This window comes from Macaca mulatta, chromosome 10, assembly GCF_049350105.2.
Source record: "Macaca mulatta isolate MMU2019108-1 chromosome 10, T2T-MMU8v2.0, whole genome shotgun sequence".
Taxonomy (NCBI): Eukaryota; Metazoa; Chordata; class Mammalia; order Primates; family Cercopithecidae; genus Macaca; species Macaca mulatta.
In genome coordinates this window covers 21,796,919-21,818,580 of record NC_133415.1, presented here as the reverse complement: position 1 = coordinate 21,818,580, position 21,662 = coordinate 21,796,919, and the positions used below count along the sequence as shown (strand labels likewise).

The 21,662-nt window shown below is 54.8% G+C and overlaps 1 protein-coding gene across 9 annotated transcripts in view; it reads right to left on the bottom strand.

Annotated features, from left to right (window-relative positions):
• ZMAT5 (zinc finger matrin-type 5) overlaps window positions 1–21,662 on the bottom strand; it is a 31,441-nt gene that overhangs the window by 2,053 nt on the left and 7,726 nt on the right. For 4 of the 9 annotated variants that reach the window (XM_077948795.1, XM_077948800.1, XM_015150002.3 and 1 more), the window contains exons 2-5: window positions 13,223–13,375; window positions 7,274–7,336; window positions 5,503–5,583; window positions 4,690–4,801 (exon numbers count right to left, since the gene is read on the bottom strand). In XM_077948795.1, coding sequence (XP_077804921.1) covers window positions 4,690–4,801; window positions 5,503–5,583; window positions 7,274–7,336; window positions 13,223–13,349 — 383 coding nt within the window. In that variant the 5' untranslated portion in view covers window positions 13,350–13,375. Of the gene's footprint in view, window positions 1–4,689; window positions 4,802–5,502; window positions 5,584–7,273; window positions 7,337–13,222; window positions 13,682–19,300; window positions 19,420–21,662 lie in introns of those variants that run through there. The other 5 variants (XM_077948799.1, NM_001194345.1, XM_077948797.1 and 2 more) reach the window with 5 other exon arrangements.

Genomic DNA, 21,662 nt, shown 5'->3' with positions numbered 1-21,662 from the left:
CCGGAGTCAGGAGCCCTGGGAGTTTCCCCTGCTGCACCCACCCAGCCTGCCCCTCTCTGGGCCAGACCTGCCATGCAGAGTCAAGGACTCCGGGGAGCTCTGGGTGCAGCCTCCAGGACCCCCAGGTGTGAGAGGACAGGGACATCCCCTGCTTCGTGGCTCACTGCCTGCTAGAAAGCGCAGAAGGCAGCTCCCGACATGATTTATGGCACTGGGGAGATTTCATAAACTCCACCAGCCGCAGAGAAGGCGGGGAGTCTCCGCAGTTGCTGGAAGGGAGTGCCCCAGCTGCTAGCCAAGCCTGGACTCCCTGCAGGGCCACAGGGACAGTGGGGATCCCCCAGGGAGGGTATGATCCTGGGGAGCCCCTTCCCCTGAGCCTCAAGCCCTTCCTCTGGAAAATGGGGCAGATTCCCGGGAAGCTGGGACCTCCTGGGTCCAAGTCTCAGCCCCATGCCCCTGCCTGCCCTGAGGCCCCGCCAGTAGAGAGGCATACCCGGCGCCTGCCCACACACACTGGCACATTGCCAGGGCTTCAGACACGTGAGCCAAAGCCTTGGGGACATTGAGGTGCGTGTCTGGCACAACTCTGCTCGTATCTTCTCTAGTGACCTGTTTGTCCTGTGCGTGAGGACAGGAGCCACTCTCTTGCATTTCCCCAGCCTCGGTCCTAACCAGAGGAAATAGAGTCGAGGGAGGAGGATGGGCCAGGATGGCAGCGCCCGCCCAGAGAGGGGTGCAAAGGAGAGATTAAGAGGGATAGAGTCACAATCTGAAGAGCCAACAGTGGGCAGCAGGGCCAGGCCTGGCTCGCCGGGGGATTAGTCTGTGTGTCTGAGGCCGCCGCTGCTCTTGACAGCTCCCTCAGGGTCAGTCTGCGGAGGGGGATAAGGGCAATGCCACCAGGCTGGGGCTTCGTGGACCCTCTGCTTCCCCACATTTACAAGGAGGGCTGGCCTGGCTCACTGGGGAGGCTCGGCTCAGCCAGCGGGGGTTGGAGCCTGCAGGTCTCGGCTTCCCCAGGTGGGGTGGGCAGCCCTCTGTGCCCTGTACCCTGGGGGAGGAAGCAGATACCCTGAGAGGAAAAGGGGGGCCCCCAGGCTTCCAGACCAGGCCCCGCAAGAGGCTCGAGGCTCGCAGCATTAACACCCGGGGAAAGCCCAGAAAGCAGCCTAAATGCTCATTCATGCAGTCAACCTGTCCTGGGCCCCCCAAGTCTGCCCAGGCCATGCGGGAGAAGCGGGGACTGGGAGGGGTGAAGTCTCAGCTAGAGCTTCCAGGACAAGTCTGACTCTGCCAGGCAGAGAGGTGGGAGGCAGTTTCAGGCAAGAAAATAGCATGCACAAGATGCCCCCAAATCACAAATGATGCCACATCTAAGAAGCTGCCGAGTGTCCAGTGGGACCAACAGTCAGGCCAGAGGCAAGAGGTGAGAATGCGATCCCACCGGCTGTGGAGGCAGCAGGGAGGGTCCCCCCGCCCCAGCCCCAGCCCTGCAAATGGGCCTGTGGAGGCAGAGGTGGAGGAAGTGGGGCCAGGCTGCATCAGGGCTGCTGTATGGAGGATACCCTGTGGGAGCAGAGGGACAGGGAGGGGCCGCTGTAGCCCCCAAGAGAGCCAGGGCGGAGGAAGAACGCTGTTCCTGCAGCACGGCCTCCAGGCCGGAGAGGGAGCCAGGAAGAAAGTGAGGTAGCCTCGCGGAGGGCTGGGACTGGAATCCACCCCCTCCCATCAAGGAGGGTAGGGGGCGTGGATGCAGCGGAGGGGCTCAAAGCCCGGGGCCCAGGGAAAGGCTGCGAGGCTTCAGGAGACCAGCCTGCCCGGAGACGGTTATGGATGCCCAAGGCAGCAATGGCAAAAGCAGGAATAAACGGTCACCTCCCTTCCCACAGCCCCTTTTTCTCAAGGCTGGACAGGCCTGCTCTGCCTAGAGAATAATTCATTTTGGCCCCAAGCCCTCAGGAGGCTGGAGGAAGTCAGGTGGCAGATCCCCTGGAAGGGGCCAGGCTGGGTGGCCAGAGGGAGAATGGCCCAGAGCACAGGGCTCAGACCCCCTAGAGCCGAGGTGGGCCCCAGTTGCAGAGCCCATTTCCAAAACAGTCACTGCCATCCGGGCAGCCTGCTGCTGCCACTGCCACTACCCACAGCTGCACGGAGCCCTGGGCCAGCCCTGAACTTCATGTCAGAGGCAGTCTGGGGTCTGGACACAGAGCAGGGACATAGCTCTCTCTCAAGTGAGGGCCAAGGGCAGCAGGGCGCATGTGATCAGGATGGCCCCACCTCCTGGAGAGGTTAAGATTCCTCAGCTGCAAAATGGGGGTGCCAATCTCCCTGAATGCCCCAAACACTGGGAACACCATAAGCACCAAACTCAATTCTCATATGGTTGCCACTTCAACCTGTGACTGGAGCTAGTCATTCAGCCTCAGTTTCCCCATCTTGTCCCCTAGTCCCCCGAGTCTCAGATTCACAGTGCCTTGTGTCAGCACAGGGATGCATCTGTCTGGAACCCAGGCAAGGACTCTCGGACACCCCATCTCTACCCCACCCATTGGCACTCACTCCAGCCACAGGCACTCCATGAAACCTTGTCACAGCCCCAAGAGACAGCTGGGCCTCTGTGACTCGCTCCTGGTGGAGGACACCATGGAGCCAGAGCAGGGAGGCGAGGGGCTGGTGTAACCCGGTTAGCAGGTGGCAGAGTGAGGATGGGACCCACAGGGGGCCCTGTCCAAGGAGCGGCACAGGGCCAGAGCTTTCTTGGCAGCCTCCAACCAGCCCAAACCTCTTGTACATGGGCTGAAGGAGTCTGGGGTGTAGGATGTGGATCCCTGGATAGCAGCCAGTCCCAAGGGAGGTACTCATATGCCCAAAGACAGGATAGAACCCCTTTAAACAGGACCCTTCAGATAGGACCAGGAGGAGAGAATGTCACACTCCAACGTTTGAGTCATGTGTGTATCATATATACTTTTAAGGTGGGGAGACAAAAACTGAACACAGATTTAAAATAAAAGTAAAAGAGAAAGTTAGTTTTAAAACACCTTTACTGGCTGGGTGCGGTGGCTCATGCCTGTAATCCCAGCACTTTGAGAGGCTGAGGCAGGTGGATCACCTGAGGTCAGGAGTTCGAGACCAGCCTGGCCAACACGGAGAAACTTCGTCTCTACTAAAAATACAAAAATTAGCTGGGCATGGTGGTGTGCACCTGTATTCCCAGCTACTTGGGAGGCTGCGGTATGAGAAATGTTTGAACCCAGGAGGCGGAGATTGCAGTGAGCTGAGATCGTGCCACTGCACTCCAGCCTGGGCGACAGAGCAAGACTCCATCTCAAAAAAAAAAAAAAAAAAAAACAGGTGGGGGCAGGTGTGGTGGCTCATGCCTGTAATCCCAGCACTTCGGGAGGCCAAGGTGGGTGGATCACCTGAGGTCAGGAGTTCAAGACCAGGCTGGCCAACATGGTAAAACCCTGTCTCTACAAAAATACGAAAATCAGTCGGGCATGATGGTGGGTGCCTGTAATCCCAGCTACTCGGGAGGCTGAGGCGGGAGAATCGCTTGAACCCGGGAGGCAGAGGTTGCAGTGAGCTGAGATCATGCCACTATACTCCAGCCTGGGCAATAGAGCAAGACTCCATCTCAAAAAAAGAAAGAAAGAAAGAAAGAAAGAGAGAGAGAGAGAGAGAGAGAGAGAGAGAGAAAAAAAAACACCCTCACAGTCTCTTTCACTGGGGCACAGAGAAGGCAAGAAGTTTGGCCTTCACCTTCTGGCAGAGCCCCGAGGGAAGGCCTCACCCCACAGACTGGCCAGGCCCCCTCGGCCCAGACCAGGCCAGGCCACCGTCCTGCGAAGCCACACCACAGAGGTTGTCAGGTCTGAAGCCCCGTTGCAAGATGCGGAAAGTAAGGTGGCCAGGATGGGAAAATGTGTCAAAGTCATACGTGGCTCCTGGGTGCAGCTTTATCCCCTTTTCCTCCCCTCCCCCCTTCAGTCCCTGGAGGAAGAGCCCAGGAGCTCAGGCTTTGGTTTTGGCCGCAATGCCCCTGCCTGCCCTGTGTCCCATTCTGCTGATGTGAATATCACCTGAGTCCTTTCCCTCAAAGAGGAGGACCAGGGACAGCACGAAGCACACACCCCAAGGACCCTGACCCAGCAGCTCCCCTTTAACTTGTGAGTGTCCCGAGGGCTGGAGCCATCACCAGACCCCCTTCCTTAGAAAGACAGTGGGACCAGGACCTTGTCATCACACCCTGTACAATCCTGGCTCTACATTTTCCTAGCTGTGTGCCCTCGGGCAAGTCATACCCCTCTCGTGAGCCTGTTTTCCCTTCTGCAAGGCCCTAGGGGTAGCAGTGCATGGTGACCACAGCCCAGGCCCCTCCCTCTGGCAATGGACTTGGTGACGTGCAGCCAAATCAGCTCAGCCGCCTGCCTCCCCTCCAGCCAGCACAGACTCCAACAGGAGCCCAGCCTTGGGAGAGGCTCCTTCAAACACCCTTCAGTCTCTGGCCAGGGCCTGGGGCCCCGAGAGCACCCAACGTGGCCCCTCGGAGAGCTCTGTGGAGGCATCTTTATTTGGCCCCTGGGCCTGGGCAGTTCATGGAGATTCCTGAGCCTCAGGAAGGGGCAGGCGGGCTGGGGTGTTGCCCCCGAGGGCACAGGGGGAGGGAACCCTGGGGAACTGTACCTGCTGCTTGGGGCTGAGCTCAGCCGCTTGGCTCTCTTCTCCAGCCAGTCCTCCAGATGGCCCTCGGGGAGCTCGGGAGCATCTAGCAGCCACTCCCTGGCTCGCCTCTCCTCTGTGGGGACAGGGAGACAAAGGCAAGTGAGGGGTACACGCCTGCCTGCCGGAACCCTACCCTCCCACAAAGCAGAAGCAACCGGTAGGCCCCGAGCAAGCCCTGGGAAGTTGCAGCAACCTTCCAGGAAGATGCACCTGGACCACTTCTCCAGGCCCTCTGTCCACGAGGGCCCAGCACTCAGCCTCGCTCCAACTAGAGGAGTGAACTTCCCAAAGGCGAGATGTCAGCTTCCATGGAGGCTGAACTTGCCCCTCCCTGGAGTCACCAGGCTGTGAGACTCCAGAAGGCAGGGAAGGTGTGTTCCTAAACTCCTTGTTCCCAGACTGTCGTAAGAGGTCTGCTTGGTGCCACGTGGAGACTGGGTATGCTGCCTGATTGAGGGAGGGATGGGGTGTATCTGCCAGTGACTGCTGAGCTGGCCACAGGGTCCAGGTGGGGCTGAGGTGCACCTTCAGGGCTCCCGGGCAGGAAGCCACGCAGGCTCACTGTCAGGGTACACAGGCCTGCCTTCTCCACTCATGCTGAGGCTGTTCCTGACACCTGGCCCAAACCGGGGGCTCAGGGCTCCCCGTCACCCTGGGCAGCCCTTGGCTGCCAATGACAGGGAGATGGGGAGGCACAGGCCAGCTTCCCCGGTCTCAGAGACCACGTGCCCTAGCACCCCACTCCCGCTTAACCCAGGGCATCCCGAGACGTACCCTCCACCTGGATGCTCAGCTCCTGCAGGTCTCGCTCTGACATGTGGGAAAATCTGCAGTTGGAGCCAAAGTCGCACTGGCCTGCAGCAGGAAAACAGAGTTACTCGCTGCTCGGGAGGGGCTCCCCACGGGGGCTGAGGAGTGCCCTGGTGAGGGGCCCCAGAATCTTAGGGTCAGGACTTCAGGGCCTAAAGAGTAGCAACCCTGATCCTGGACAGAAAATGGAATCTCTTTGGCCCTGCCCACTCAGCAGTCAGAGCAACCTCTCACCCATCATGCCACATGCTCACAACCCTTCTCCAGCTGCCCCCGGTGCTGGGGATCACTTCCAACTGAAGCCTGTCACGAGTGGGCCTCGCAAGCCTCTGCAGCCTCTCTGTCACCAGCCCTCCCAGCCCTGCCTCAGTGAACTACATATGGGTTCCTGAAAGGGCCATGCTTCCTTTCTCCACTCCAAGCCGCAGCACGTGCTATGCCCAGCCCAGTATTCTGCCTGCCTACCTGGCTCACCGGAGCAGTTGGACTGCTCCTTAGAAAGGCTTCAGTGGCAGCCTTGCCAAGGAGGCACCAAAATCTGGGGTGGCTTCCCCTCTCTCAACCAAGGAGACCAAAATGTATGTCGAGATACTGGGAGGCTGGAGGTGTCTCAAGCCAGTGTAACCTACCAGTGACATACTCACATCAAGGCAAAGTCCGTGGGGAAGCCCCTGATCTGCAGGCTTGGTGCCCATCCTAGGGGAGCTTGGACATTCACCCAGTTTCCCTAGTTCAGCTGAAGCACCTCTCCCCAGTGCTAAGCTCCCTTACAAACCATATGAATCATCATAGTTTTCCTCTTTGCCACGGCTGCCAGGAAGCTCAGAGTCAAATCCTTAGAGAATACACAGGACCTCAAGGGCATGCATGGAGGAGACTATTCTCTTGGTTTTATCTTATTTTTCCTACCCTTATTTTTATCTGTCTTTGGTTCATTCACTTACTGAGGTTTTTATCTCTTGTTCTCTCTTTTTTTAAAAGAGACAGGGTCCTCACTCTGTTGCCCAGGCGAGAGTGCAGTGGTGCAATCACAGCTCACTGCAGCCTTGAACTCCTGGGCTCAAGAGATTCTCCCGCCTCAACCTTCCTAGTAGCTGGGACTATCAATGTGTGTTCCACGCCCAGCTAATTAAAACAAAATTTCTTTTTGGTAGAGATGGGGTCTTGCTATGTTGCCCAGGCTGGTCTCAAACTTCTGGCCCCAAGCATTCCTCCTACCTCAGCCTCCCAAGTACTAGGATTACAAGCGTGAGCCACCATGCTTGGCACTTTATCTCTCTGACCTATATGCATCTCTAGTAGCTGAGTATTGAGCAGTCAAATCTACACCTAGCATCCTTGGTTCTGATCCCGAACTTCCTCAGATCATCAACCCTGTTACTCTCTGAAGTTCTGCCTGCTGGGAAGGAGGCCAGGCTCCCAGGCTAACTTAATCAACAAGTCTATTCCACCCATAAGTGTCTCTTGGATTTACTTGTAATCTCCCACGGCTTGCTTGTTCTAGGTGAGCTGATACAATCACATTCTAGATCTGAAGAGCTGAGGACCAGTCTCTAGGAGGTCCTAAGACACAACACCTGGGAAGGCCCTGACTGGCCAGTCAGCTGGAACCACCGCTGCAAAGTGGGCTTGGGATGGTGGCCCGGGTCGGGGAAGACACTCTGCAGAGGTCCAAGTGGGCCAGGTTGGACATCGCAGGTCCCCGCAGGCACCTGAGCTGTGCAGAGCACTTTACCTGTCAGTAGAAACTTCCTGCAGGGCCGCTTGTTCTGCTCATCCAGCAAGATGGCAGCTGCATCTGCGAGAGAAGAGAGGGACAGGATTCAGACGGTTCAGGCTCTACCAAGGGAGGCGGGAGGTGGAAGCCACAGGGACATGGACTCTCTATCCCGACACAGCTGCGCAGAAAAGAAGAGTTTCCTATCCACGGAGGAGTGGAAGCAAGAGATGACCACAAGTGGGAGTCCTGGGCAGATGGATCCAAGCTGCAGGTGACCTCAACCCCTCCCACCCCACGCAGGACTGGCCAAAGGCAAGGACCAGGTTTCATGTCAGAGGTTCTCAACTTGGCACGAGGGAGTCACCTGAGGAGTCTAGGGACTTCGGGTTTTTTGTTTTTTAGAGACAGGGTCTCGCTCGGTCACCCAGGCTGGAGTGCAGTGGTGCAATCATGGCTCACTGCAGCCATTGCCTCCTGGGCTCAAGCGATCCTTCTCCAGTCTCAGCCTCCCAAGTAGGTAGGACTACAGCTCTGCACCAGCATGCCTGGCTAATATTTTCTATCTTTTTGTAGAGCTGTGTCTCATTATGTTGCCCAGGCTGGTCTTGAACTCCTGGGCTCACATGATCCTCCCATTTTGGCCTCCAAAAGTGCTGGGAATACAGGTGTGAGCCACTGGGCCCAGCCTGGAGGTATAATACTTTTAAAAAATCCTGGCCCTATGGAACGTCTCATTATTATCTTTGCAACTTCCTGTGAATCTATGATTATTTCAAAATAAAATGGTAAAAAAATTTAAATAAATCCTAGTGCCCAGGAAGCCCATCGGCTAATCCCAGGATCCAGGCATTGCTCCACAGGCAAGACTGCAATCCCTGGCTTCTGTCTTCCCTCCTTCCACCAGCTGTAGGGTGCTCAGGGCCAGACCAGTCACCGCCCTGGACAGGACTTCCGACAGTCATTCTGTAGCATCGGCAATCACTCTGATCCTAACCTTAACCCTAGTTTCCTCTGATTTTTCCTATTTTTCGTTTCTTTTTTTGAGACAAGATCTCACTCTGTCACCCAGGCTGGAGTGCAGCGGCACAATCTCAGCTCCCTGCAACCTCGACCTTCCTGGACTCAGGTGATCCTTCCCTCCCAGCCTCCCAAGTAGCTAGGACTACAGGTGACCGCCACCACGCCTGGCTAATTTTTTTATTTTTTGTAGAGATGGGGTTTTGCCATGTTACCCAGGCTGGTCTCAAGCTCCTGGGCTCAAGTGATCCTCCCCACTTGGCCTCCCAAAGTGCTGGGATTACAGGCATGGGCCACCGTGCCCAGCCTATCTTTACTTTCATCATATAGTTATGGTTTTAAATTTGCTTCTTGATAGGCAAGCTATTAATCAGTCAAAATCTGTAAGGAAGTAGGGTACCTGAGGGTGGTACCCTGGCTCAGGAGCCCTTATATCCACCCCAGGGGAGGGGAGCAGCCAGGCCTGGGCTGGACATTCACCCATCACCTTTTCTAGAGGCCAAGGAAACACCACAGGCTTCAGAGTCCAGGAAACCTGAGCTCTAATCCTAACAACATATGATCACGTGCAAGCTGCATAATCTCCAAGTCTCAGTTTCCCCATATGTCAAATGGGAGGACAGTTCCCACCTGGCAGGGCTGCTATGAAAATGTCATCAGATAATGAATGGCGAATGCTCTGCAGAGGAGGCCCATGGTTCCCAACCCTGGTGGCACAAGAGAATCACTAGGAAAGTGACCAGGTCTGCCTCTGGGGCGAGCAGTGGCCTTAGCACCATGTTCTCCAGGTATGCGGCCAAGACGGGGTGGGTACACAGCAAATGGTAGCAATTCTTCATTTTTTCCTCACAAACCCTCTGAACAGCGCAAACATCCCGATTTTGCAGAGGGGAAAATGGAGGTTCAGACAGGGGAAGTGATTTGCCAAGGGCAGGTGGTGGCTGTGAGGGTGTGGTTTGCTGGGATAGGGGGTTGGTTATCAGAGAACTCATGCCAGGGGGACCAGCAGGGTGGGGAGGGTCCATCTGTCAGTGCTGGGCTTGTCAGACTCAGCGCACCCAGCTGGTGCTACAGACACCACTGCCCGCCCTTCCCTGAGGGGGCAGGCTAGTGGAGGGCATGTGGACATTGCCCTGGAACCCCCTGAGGCTGTGACGGCTGAGGCTGGCAGCAAGGCTGAGCCTGAGTCCTGGACAAGGGGCCCTTCCAGGTGGCTTGGCATGGGAGTATTCCAGGCTGCCTGCGTCTGCTCAGTAGTTCCCGACCCCAGCCACACATCAGAATCACCAGGCAGTTTTTAAAGTACATGGACACCCAGCCCCAGCCCTCCCAGGTTCTGCTTTAATTCATTGAAAGGGAGGGCATCAGAATCGTTTAAATCTCCTCAGTGACTCTGAAGTGTACTCAGGGTTGCGAATCCCTGGCCCAGGCCCTGCACGAGGAAGCCCATGCTCTTGCAATGGGTATTCAAGGCCCCTCGTGATCTGACCCTATGGGTCCTTCTTGCTTCATCTCCCAGAATTAACAGCTGCCCCTGGTGCCCCATGTTTCTTTGCTCATTCACTTAGACATTCATCTGCCAAACATTCACTGAGCATGTCCTGTGTGCCAGGCACCACGCCAGGCTGAGGATTTAAGTGGAGAACAAGTCGGAGCTGGTCCTTCCTTCTGGTCCAACAGTCACACTAATCCCCATGGATGTAAGCGGGGTAAACATCTAGTGTGTAGCCAAATGACCTGACCCGTTCTAGGGGTCGGGGAGGATGTCCCTGAGGATTTGCTGCCTGACTTGAGTTGTGAGGTGGGGGGGCCTGGCTTGGGGCAGGGAGGACAGCAGGAAGGGCATGTCTGCAGAGGGGACAGCTTATGCCCAGCAGATGCAGTGGCCAGCGTGGCTGCAGCTGGGAGGGAGAGGCCGGCAGAACAGGGGCTTTGCCCAGAACACACCATCGTCATTAGGCACAAGCTTGCTAAGGAGAGGGGCCCTATTTTATCCACCTTTGAATCTTCAGAGCCTGCAGGGAGCCGGGGATACGCTGAATGAATGAGCCGTGAGATGAAGGCTGGAGGGAATCCTTTTGAGGACCCACAGGCACCGTGCCTACTTAGTAAGCCCTTATGTGCCATGCGGTCATCAGGAGGTTACTGAGCCCCTGTCATAGCCCTGGGAGGTGGGGACTGTTGTAGCTGTTTTACACATGACAAAATGAGAGCCACAGGGTTAGTGAGTGACACCTGGGGACTGGTGCCCTGCACCTGACCACGGCAGATAGATCATCAGCCCCTCTGAGGGCTAAGGGATGTGCCCCAGGCCGCGAAGCTGGGAGCAGAGCTGAAGTCAAGTTCAGTCACACAGCATGTCTTCAAGTTCCTGCGGTTGCTCAGGGTGAGCAGAAGCCCTGGGGCAGCCTCCCGAGGAAGTGGAAAGACGTCATGTGCCAGCTCGGCCCCTAGTAGCTGGGGACCCAAGGCGAGGGAACCCACTGCTCTGGGTTTTATTTCATTTATTACTATTTTTTTTGAGACAGGGTCCCACTCTGTTGCCGAGGCTGGAGTGCAGTGGTACGATCTCGGCTCACTGCAGCCTCTACCTCTTGGGGTCAAGTGATCCTCCTACCTCAGCCTCCTGAGCAACTTGACTCCTGGGACCACAGGAATGGGCCACCACGCCTGGCTAATTTTTTTATTTTTTATTATTTAGAGATGGCGTCTTGCTCTCTTGCCCAGGCTGGAGTACAGTGATGTGATCTCAGTTCACTGCAAGCTCCACCTCCCAGGTTCAAGCAATTCTCCTGCCTTAGCCTCCCAAGTAGCTGGGATTACAGGAACCTACCACCACACCCGGCTAATGTTTATATTTTTAGTAGAGACAGGGTTTCGCCAGGTTGGCCAGGCCAACCTGACCTCAGGTGATCCACCCACTTCAGCCTCCCAAAGTGCTGGGATTACAGGTGTGAGCCACGGAGTCTGGCCAAATTTTTTTATTTTTAGTAGAGATGGGGTTTCACTATGTTGCCCAGGCTGGTCTTGAACTTCTGGACTCAAGCGATCCTCCCATCTCAGCCTCCCAAAGTGCTGGGATTACAGGTGTGAGCTACTGCACCTGGCCTGCTCTGGATTTTGAAGTCATCACCTGTAACTGGGGATGCCTGGCCTGGCCTGCCCAGCCTCTTACAGAGCTGTTCTAAGGACTGAATGTGTTGGGGATGTGAGGATGCTGAGAACGCAGGAGCCCTGGGGAACTCCTGTCGCCTGCTGCTTCATCTTTTCTATAAGTGACACAGGGACCTCTGCCAATCAGCCCTGGATCCCAGGATCCAGCTGTTCACAGCTGAGAATCTGGGACTAGGTGATCTTGGCCCAGCTCCCTCCAGATCACAGCCCACAATGGATCTGCACAACAGAGAGAGCCTTAGCGTAACACCAGGGTTAGAGGCCTCCTAGGGACCTAGGAGACCCCACTGCCCATGAATTTTCCTATGGCTTTCCAACCACAGCCACACCTGGCCTGCTGAGCGGCCTGGCCACCCCCTCACTTGAACCTCTGAGCCTCAGCTCCCTCATGTGAAATGCGGAGAGTCTGGGAAGCCTTTAGAAACACCATGTCTAGTCCCCAGACCTATCTCTGGGGAGTGGATGGGGTCGGGGAATCAGTGGTTTTAACCTAAAGGTCTCCAGATGATCCTAACCTGCAGCCAGAGTTAAGAATCGCTGCCCTAGACAGTTACCCAGAAAAGCAAATGGCGAACTATGCAAAGCACCCGGCATGTAGCAGGCACTCGACCCATGCTCATTCCCTGTTCGGGAACTCTCAGTTTCAGGCCTCTTTTTTTTGAGACAGGGTCTCACAGTGTTGCCCAGGCTGCTCTTGAACTCCTGGGCTCAAACAATCCTCCCACCTCAGTGTCCTAAAGTGCTAGGATTACAGGTGAAAGCCACCACACCTAGCCCCAACCAGAGAACTCTCTCTCCACTTCTCCTCCCTTCTTGGCTGCTGGATTTGGTTCCTTCTTCAGAGGCCCTATCCCAGAATCCTGCTCACCAACCTACAGGGCATTGGCCCCACTCTGGCTCATTCCAGGAGCTCTTGGCCCACCCTCGCCCCACCACTAAGTGCCCTCACCTCTCAACCTGGCTCCTGCCAGTCATGCTCTGGAACCTCCCTGGCTGTTCCTCAGGGTGAACGTCCAATGACAGCCATGCAATAGCACAACTCCCCGCTCTGGGCACCTCCCGGGAAACAGGCCCTGTGCTAGGCACTTCTGACCTTAGCTCATTCACCCCAACCGTTCCTGCGCTGAGAGGCCTTTCTCAGAAGAGCCTGCTCCCCTTCTGCAACTGGGTTATTCACCCGTGCCTGCAGCCAGTCATTCAACTGCCACTGACCGCACCCAACTGCTCCCCACGAAGCAGTCTTCGTTGTCAAGGTAGGTCTGGGCACAGCAGCTAAAGCCCTTCAAAGGCTGCTCTCTGCCCTTGGAACAGGGACCCCCCCTCCACCCCCTGCTTACAACGGCCTCCACAGGCTTGGAAGATCCCTGTCCCAGAGCCAGCTTGAGCCCTACCATTCTCCCCTGGCCTGCTCCGCCCAGCCACACCCTCTCCCTCCTGCTCCGAGAGCCCTGGTACTGGAGTCAGGGCTGCCTGCTTCTCTGCACACCCTCCACCCAGAGCCACGTGGCTGGCTTTCCCCTATTTCAGCTGTTGGCTCAAACATCACCTCCTTCTAGGGCCTTCTTCCTGTCCACAGAGCCTTCAGTCAGGGTTGCTGGGAAAGAGCTCATCTACCAGCCTGCTCTTTTGAGGGTCCAGTGGCCCAGGCCTCCCTCTCTTTTGATCCTCAAAGAGCCCAGACCCAGACTGTCACTGACCCACGGGGGTCTTTGAAGATAAGAAAGATCAGAGAGCAGGGCTCCAGGAGCCCGGCCCCCAGCCAGCGGCACCCACCTCGGAACATGTCGTACCAGACCTTCTTGGCCTTGAGGTGCTGCAGCCCGTTCAGGTGCTTCTTGCGGTTGTGGAGGTTGTCCTGGAAGGAGCGGTCGCAGTAGTCACAGAAGTATCGCTTCCCCATGGCCACTCAGAGCAGGTGTTTGCTGCCTGGGAAGCCACAAAGAGCTCAGATCAGACCACTGGAGAAAACACACCCCTCACCAGTCCCCCGAATCCTTCCTGAGGACCAGGCCTGAGCCCAGGCTTTACTCACATGCACCCCGCCCCATTAGGAGTGTCAAGCTGATGAGTATGGCCTAAGAGGCCTCATGCCAGAGGGATCTGTTAACCATTCTGATGCCCAGCCTGCAACTCAGACCAGTTAAAGCAGAACCTCAGTGGGTGAGACCTGGGCACTGTTTTTGTTTGTTTTTGTTTTTGTTTTTTTGAGAGGGTCTTGCTCTGTCACTCAGGCTGGAGTGCAGTAGTGCAAACACAGCTTACTGCAGCCCCGACCACCTGGGTTCAAGCAATCTTCCTGTCTCAGCCTCTCAAACTGCTGGGATTACAGGTGTAAGCCACTATGCCTGGCTGCTATTTGGTATTGTTTAAAGTCTATCACGTAATTCTAACATGTAAGTAAGCTGAAGGACTGCCACCTTACACCCTGTGGCTGGCCTCCCTTGTCTCCTACCACATAGGGTTTTCTATGTTTGAGACAGAGTCTCGCTCTGTCACCCAGGGTGGAGTGCAGTGGTGCGACCACGGCTTACTGTAGCTTTAACCTTCTGGGTTCAAGTGATCCTCCTGCCTCAGCCTCTTGAGTAGCTGGGACTACAGGTGCGTGTCATCATGCCTAACTTATAAAAACAATTTTTTTGTAGAGATGGGGTCCCCGTATGTTGCAGAGGCTAGTCTCCTGGGCTCAAGTGTCCTCCCGCCTTGGCCTCCCAAAGTGCTGGGATTACAGGTGTGAGCCACCACCCCACCCCCTACCGTACCTCTGACCTCCACATTTGCAACATAGAGGACACATCAGCCTCCCCTTTGCTCCTCACACATGCCAGGCACATGGCCACCTCCTGGCCTTTGCACCCGAGGCTCCCCAAGGATGGGTGTGCCCTCCTGCAAACACCCGCCTCACTTCCCCCTCTTGACCCCTTCCATCTTTCCTCCTATGCTACTTCATTCAAGATGGCAGAATCTTCCACTTAACTTCCTCCACTCTCTGCTTTATTTTCCCTCATAGCATGTATCACCCTTTGATACCGTTAGGCTTTGTATCCCCACCCAAATCTCATCTTGAATTGTAATCCCAATAATCCCCACGTGTCAAGGGAGAGACCAGGTGGAGGTAACTGACATGGGGGTGGTTTCCCCCATGCTGTTCTCGTGACAGTGAAGAGTTCTCACAGGATCTGCTGCTTTTATAAGGGGCTCTTCCCGCTTTGCTCAGCACTTCTCTCTCCTGCTGCCTTGTGAAGAAGGTGCCTGTCTCCCCTTTCCCTCCTGCCATGATTATAAGTTTCCTGAGGCCTTCCCAGCCATGCGGAACTGTGAGTCACTTAAACCTCTTTCCTTTGTAAATTACCTAGTCTCCGGTATTTCCTTATAGCAATGTGGGAAGGGACTAATACACCCTTCATGCAATAAGTTACTTGTTATGTTTATTGTCTTTCTCCCCCAGTAAGAATATAAACCCATGAGGGCAGGTTTGTGTTTTGTTTACTGCTGGAGCCCCAGCACCTAAAATAGTGCACACTACAGACTAGGCATTGAAGTACTTGTTAAATGAATCAATTCCCGTTTTCCCTTTGGGAAAACTGAGGTTCAGGGAGGCGGTGTGATTCCTCCTGATAAGCAGAAGGCAAACCAAGTCTCCTAACGTCACACTGCCGGGTGTCCTCTCTTCCACAGCCAGTTCAAAGCTTAGAGAAGCCAGAGGGCTCACGCAGTGAATGCTGACAGCTTCCCAAGGAGATCGCTAAATTATCAGGTGGCAGATCCGAATCCCAGTCACAGGGGGAAATGAAAACATTTTGGGGTCTTAAGACCCCTCAGCCGTGGTGATCACAGCCACTCCTGACCCAGGAGATCTGCAGCCCAAGGTGGGTGGCAATTCAATGACTCTCGCGGCCAGCCCTTGGGTCCATGAGTTTGGTGCCGCAAGACAGGAGGACAGACGGGTCCACTTGGGGCTGCCAAGGGGGATCTGCCAAGGCTGAGCCCAGACCAACTGCTCACCCAGTGGTCAGACCCCTCACTTCACAGAACAGGTTCCTGAGGCCCAGGTGAGGAAGAGAAATGATCTCCCCCAGGTCACAAGGTAGCTATCGGGGCTAGCAGCCAAAGCCCCAGACTCCCAGGACCTGATCACCACAGTGGACTGATGGGGGAACACAGCTCAGGAGGAGGAGACTACGGAGAGACGCAGAGACAGTCCCAGCAGCCAAGCAGGTTGATGGAGAAAGCCACTCTTGCAGCAGACAGGGACAGCAACCATTAAGTCAGGGGCTGTAATGGGATCAGGAATAGCCAGTCATTCAAAATGAAAACATATAAAACCTCTCTTCTCCCATTACTGCAGAGAGACCGTGTCCCAGACACGCACACTTGATATATTAAATTTGGCAGCTCTAATACACCCCGTCTTGCCAATAAACTTATAGGAATTGGATTGAAATTGTAAGAGATGAACGTTTAACGGCCGAGTGCTAAACCAAGCCATTCAGAAAGCATGAAGCTCCAAGAAGCTGCTGGCGCTGGAGAGTAATGGGGAAGGGAGGGGACGGGGAGGGTGGTTCTCTGACAGACTAGAACAGAATGGTGGCTCTGCAGCCTACTTAGCTGGACAAAACCACACAGGCATTGAGAAGCTGCCTGTGTGACCTTGGGCAAGTCACTTCCCGTCTCTAGGCCTCTACTTCCACTGTAGTAGTGTAATATGAGGCAATGGCTGCTTGCTCAGGAAGTGGTACAGAGAAGTTAGCTAATGCAAATGGTGAAAAAGACGCTGATAATGTCTGGCATTAAGCAAGTGCTCAATAAATGTTACCTATTATTAGGGCTAGTGGTTTATTGAATGCCTACTATGTGCTGGCACTAAGCTGAAAGCTCTATATGCATCATCTCATTTAATCCCCAGGACAACCTGTCGAGTAGGGCCTGTTATGCGTTTTTAGATGGGGGCACTGAGGTTCCAGAAACAAAGTGACTGAGCCAAGGTCACACTGCTAGGAAGGAGCCCAGTTGGGCTTGGAATCCAGGTCTCAGGCCTCTAGGGTCCCCACTCCTAATCACATAATGAATGTCTCCTCCTTAATCCCAGCACTTTGGGAGGCCGAGACGGGTGGATTGCTTGAGTCCAGGAGTTCGAGACCAGCCTGAGGGAAACCGCATCTGCACAAAAAATGCAAAAATTAGCTGAGCGTGGTGGAGCATGCCTGTAGTCCCAGCTACTCAGGAAGTGAGGCGGGAGGATGGCTTGAGCCCAGGAGGCAGAGGCTGCAGAGAGCTGAGATGGAGCCATTGTACTTTGGCCTGGACAACAGAACAAGACCCCCATCCAAAAAAAATAAAGGCTCCTCCCAACAAATCATACTAATGACAATTTTCCAATTTTCCTTTATTAACCACTAACTACACCCTAGGACCATGCTAACCCCCTCAAACCCCAAGAGTTGTGGATTATAATCTCCCTCATGAATGAGGGAACTGAGGCTCAGACAGGTGCCATGAGGGACCCCAGCTCACACACGTAGGAAGGGCAGAGCAGGCCTCAGGGTACCAGCCCACCCATGCCCTCCTCTGCCCATCCATCATCTAGCACATGGGAAGTGCTTGGCCATCCTGGACGGGTCAACAGGACCCCACATTCTAGTCCCAGCTCTGCCACGTGGCTCAGTCTGTGACTCAGCCACCTGTCGTCTCTGAGCCTCAGTTTCCCCATGTGGGAAGCGGCAGGACCGGGTGATCTCTAAAGGCCTCTCTGGTTCTAATATCCAGTGATCAGATGAGAAGATGCCCACAACAATGCTTTTTTTAAAAATTTAAAAAATGGTCTCGCCATGTCGCCCAGGTTGGTCTCGAACTCCTGAGCTCAAGTGATCCTCCCATCTCTGCCTCCTGCAATGCTGGGATTACAGTCGCGAGCCACCGCGCCCGGCCGGCAATGCTTTCTATCTACCTGTCACAGACACATGCGCAGTGTCAGGCCAGGGAGACCGGCGGGCAGCACAGTCCCTCTGAGACGGGAAAGCATGCTCACTGAGCACCACCTGGGCGGGCCCCTCCCTGACCCTCTCGCCCTGAGAAGCAGGTCACAGCACCCCCATCTCACCTCCGAGAGTGGGATACCCAGCCTGGGGACAGCACTGAACACCAGGACCAGCTATCTCTGCACTTCCGTGCCTGGGGAGGCTGTCCGGGGACAGGGTTAAGAGCTGTCTCTGGAGTCAGATGTCAGGGCTAACATCCAGTCACCACTGCTTCCTAATTTTCTCACTCCTTGATCCTGGCATTTCTGGCCTTGTTTTCCTGCTATGAAAACTGAGATAATAACAGTGTTCAGGCCGGGTGCAGTGGCTCACACCTGTAATCTCAGCACTCTGGGGGCTGAGAAGGGCGGATCGTGAGGTCAGGAGTTAGAGACCAGCTTGGCCAACATAGTGAAACCCTGTCTCTACTAAAAATACAAAAATTAGCTGGGCACGGTGTATGTGCCTGTAGTCCCAGCTACTCAGGAGGCTGAGGCAGGAGAATTGCTTGAACCCGGGAGGCAGGGGCTGCAGTGAGCAGAGATCGCACCACTGCCCCAGCCTGGGTGACAGAGTGAGACTTCATCTCAAAAAAAAAAAAAAAATTAGCCGGGTGTGGTGGCACGCACCTGTAATCCCAGCTACTCAGGAGACTGAGGCAGGAGAATCACTTGAATCCAGGAGGCAGACAGAGGTTGCAGTGAGCCGAGATCACACCACTGCATTCCAGCCTGGGTGACAGAGCGAGACTCCCTCTCAAGAAAAGCAAAAAACAAAACAAAAAAAAACAACAAAACAAAAAAGAACCAGCTGTGCAGATCCCCCACTGCCCAAGGATGGCACTGGGGTAAGGGGGCACACATTCCACCTACTTCACAGGTCTGTCCCCACAGGCATGTGACTGAGGCCACGTTCCTAGACAGAGGCTGGCCTTCAACAAGATGACCTCGCTCAGGTGTAAAATTCTAGAGCTCCTGAACCAAATGCCTCCCGTTCTGATGCCTCTGCCCATGTTAGGATAGGGTTCAACTTGCAGAATCCTCTGGACACATGCAGCGCACTGCCAGACACACAACTTGGCAAGCAGAATGCTGGCTGGAGTTCAGCTCCAGCTCCCCCCTCAGCCAGGTGCCCTTGCACAAGGTGCAACCTGCACCACCGTACTTGGCAGCCGAGGCGGGGGTCAGGGACAGGGGAGAGAGGAGACAGCTGGAGTGTCTCTAAACAGCGCCCAGACACCAGCATGGGGTGCTGACTAAGCTGGCCCCCTCTGCTGTGATTCATCCCCATCCTCTGAGGGTGGCACGCACAGCAGAGTGTGAGCGAGGTCCCGTCCGGAACACAGAACCATCCGGCCTCACTCCCTGCCAGAAACACAGGTGGTGCCATCCACCCACTCCCAGGGACCAGATGCATGGCTGCAAAGGCATCTGCTGGATCCCGGGAGCATTGGCTCCGGGGTGACAGTGCTGGGTCCTCGTGGCCAAGGGGCAGCGGGCAAGGCTAGTGGGACAACCTCTGGGCCACATAGGTCACATCTGAATTCCAGCTCTGCCGCTTATAAGCTGGGTGACCCCTGGGAAGTCATTTCATCTCTGTGGATCTATCCTTAGCTATAAAATATGGATCCCACAGCTGCTGAGATTTCCCGAGGCAGTAGTTCATTAAGATGCCTAGTAGCCAGCTGCAATGGCTCAGGCCTGTAATCCCAACATGTTGGGAGGCCGAGGTGGGAGGATCACTGGAGCCCAGGAGCTCGAGACCAGCCTGAACAACATGGGCAGACCCCATTTCTACAGAAAGAAAAAAAAAATTAGGCAGGCATAGTGGTGCACACCTGTAGTCCCAGCTATTTGAGAGGCTGAGGTGGGAGGATAGCTTGAGCCCAAGGAGGTCAAGGCTCCAGTGAGCTGAGACTGCACCACTACACTCCAGCCTGGGTGACAGAGACCCTGTCTCAAACAAAGAAAAAAAGGTGCCTAGCATACAGTTCCTGCTCAATAACGGAGGCTGTTACTGTTGTTACTATTATCATTCAGGTTGCCCACCCCCTGGCCCTCTAAGTGAACACACTCTGAATCCTGCTTTAAAACCGCAGTCAAGGCCGGGCACGGAGGCTCATGTCTGTAATCCCAGCACTTTGGGAGGTGGGTGGATCACCTGAGATCAGGAGTTTGAGACCAGCCTGACCAACATGGTGAAACCCCATTTCTACTAAAAATACAAAATTAGCCGGGCATGGTGGCACACACCTATAATCCTAGTTACTCAGGAGGTTGAGGCAGGAGAATTGCTTGAACCCAGGAAGCAGAGGTTGCAGTGAGCTGAGATTGTGCCACTGTGCTCCAGCCTGGGTGACAAAGCGAGACCTTGTCAGAAAAGACAGACAGAAGAAAGAAAGAAAAGAAGGAAAGAAGGAAGGAAGGAAGGAAGGAAGGAAGGAAGGAAGGAGGGAAGGAAGGCAGGCAAAAACTAGTCAAGGCACTGTGGGGTGGCAGAGGGGAGAAAAGAGGCTGGGGATGGTGGGTGAGGGGTGACAGCTTCAGATTTGATTCCCGCTTGCTTGGCACTTCGCTTTCATTCCTTTATTTAATCCTCCTAGAGACGCTCTGAATAGATATCAATATCAAGTGTCCATTTTGCAGACCAGAAAACAGGCTTGGGAATCCTCAGTCCTAATTTGTTCACAGCCACGTCCAGAAGGACTCTAACAATATTCATAACAATGACTGTTAGTGTCGGCAACAGTAATGACACTCACATCAGTAACCAATAACAATCACGTCTCATCATCCTGAGCTGCCAGTGGGCCAGGGTGCCAGGGACCCCCACATCCCCTCCTGTGGAGCCTTCACCATGACACTGTGAAGCCACGTCTCCAAGGCCTCACAGCCAAGGCACACCAGAGCTGGCACGCACACTTGGGTCTGGCTGACCCCAGAGCCCACTCTCTCCCCATCCCACTGTCCTGCCACGAGGCTGTTACAGGGCAAACATTTGTGCTTCAGCAATATTCTCCATTCCTTTTGTTGTGTGTGTCTCAAGTACAGACAGAGCTGGCTTTGGCACAAGGCAAAAATAAGCCAACAGCTCGGCCTTTGGCCAGGGGCTGGGATGCGCACTGTAATTATCCTGGACTTGTGCTCACCACGGGCGACCCTGAAGCTCACCTGTTATTTTTTCTAATTATGGCACCTCCAGACCCCAGGTAAACAGTAAACCACAGCCAGAGGACGGTTTTATTGCACGCCCACTAGGAGCTCAGTAATGTCCCAGTGTCACATATGCCTGCCATCTGGAGTTGATGGCATCAGAACCACCCCGTGGGGGTGGCCTACAGACTGTTGGTGCAGGACCCTGCTCTGAAGGAAGTGCCAAGGAAATCCAGAGGTCTTTCCTGACCGGATCCCCGTATGCTAGAGGCATCCTTGAGATCCTTGGGTGGCAGCCACACACCTTTTTCATCCCGACCTCATCCCTACGTTTGCCTCCTGCTCTCCCCTGGGGTAAGGCACCTCATCTTATTCCCATAGGTTTAAGGCAGCGAGGGGCCCACCCACTGCAATTTCTAACTCGGCAGGTCTAGGACAGGGCCAGGATCTAAGAAAGTCCTGATTCAGACTCCACAGAGAAATGCGAGTCCAGGCCGGGCACGGAGGCTCGCACTTGCAATCCCAGCACTTTGGGAGGCCAAGATGGGAGGATCACTTGAGCCCAGGAGTTTGAGACCAGCCTGGCAACATAATGAGACCCCATCTCTACAAAAAAAATTTTTTTAAATTTGACCAGGCACAGTGGCTCACGCCTTTAATCCCAACACTTTGGGAGGCCGACACAGGTGGATCACCTGAGGTCAAGAGTTCAAGGCTAACATGGTGAAACCCCATCTCTACTAAAAATACAAAAATTAGCTGGGCAGGATGGTGCATGCCTGTAATCCCAGCTAGTCCGGAGGCTGAGGTAGGAGAATCACTTGAATCTGGGAGGCGGAGGTTGCAGTGAGCCAAGATTGTGCCACTGCACTCCAGCAAAGTTAGCTAGGTATGGTAACACACACCTGTAGTCCCAGCTACTTGGGAGGCTAAGGTAGAAGGATCACTTTGAGCCCAGAAGTTCAAGGCTGCAGTGAGCCTCGATCACGCCAGTGCACTCCAGCCTGGACAACAGGATAAGACCCCCATTTCAAAAAAACAAAAACA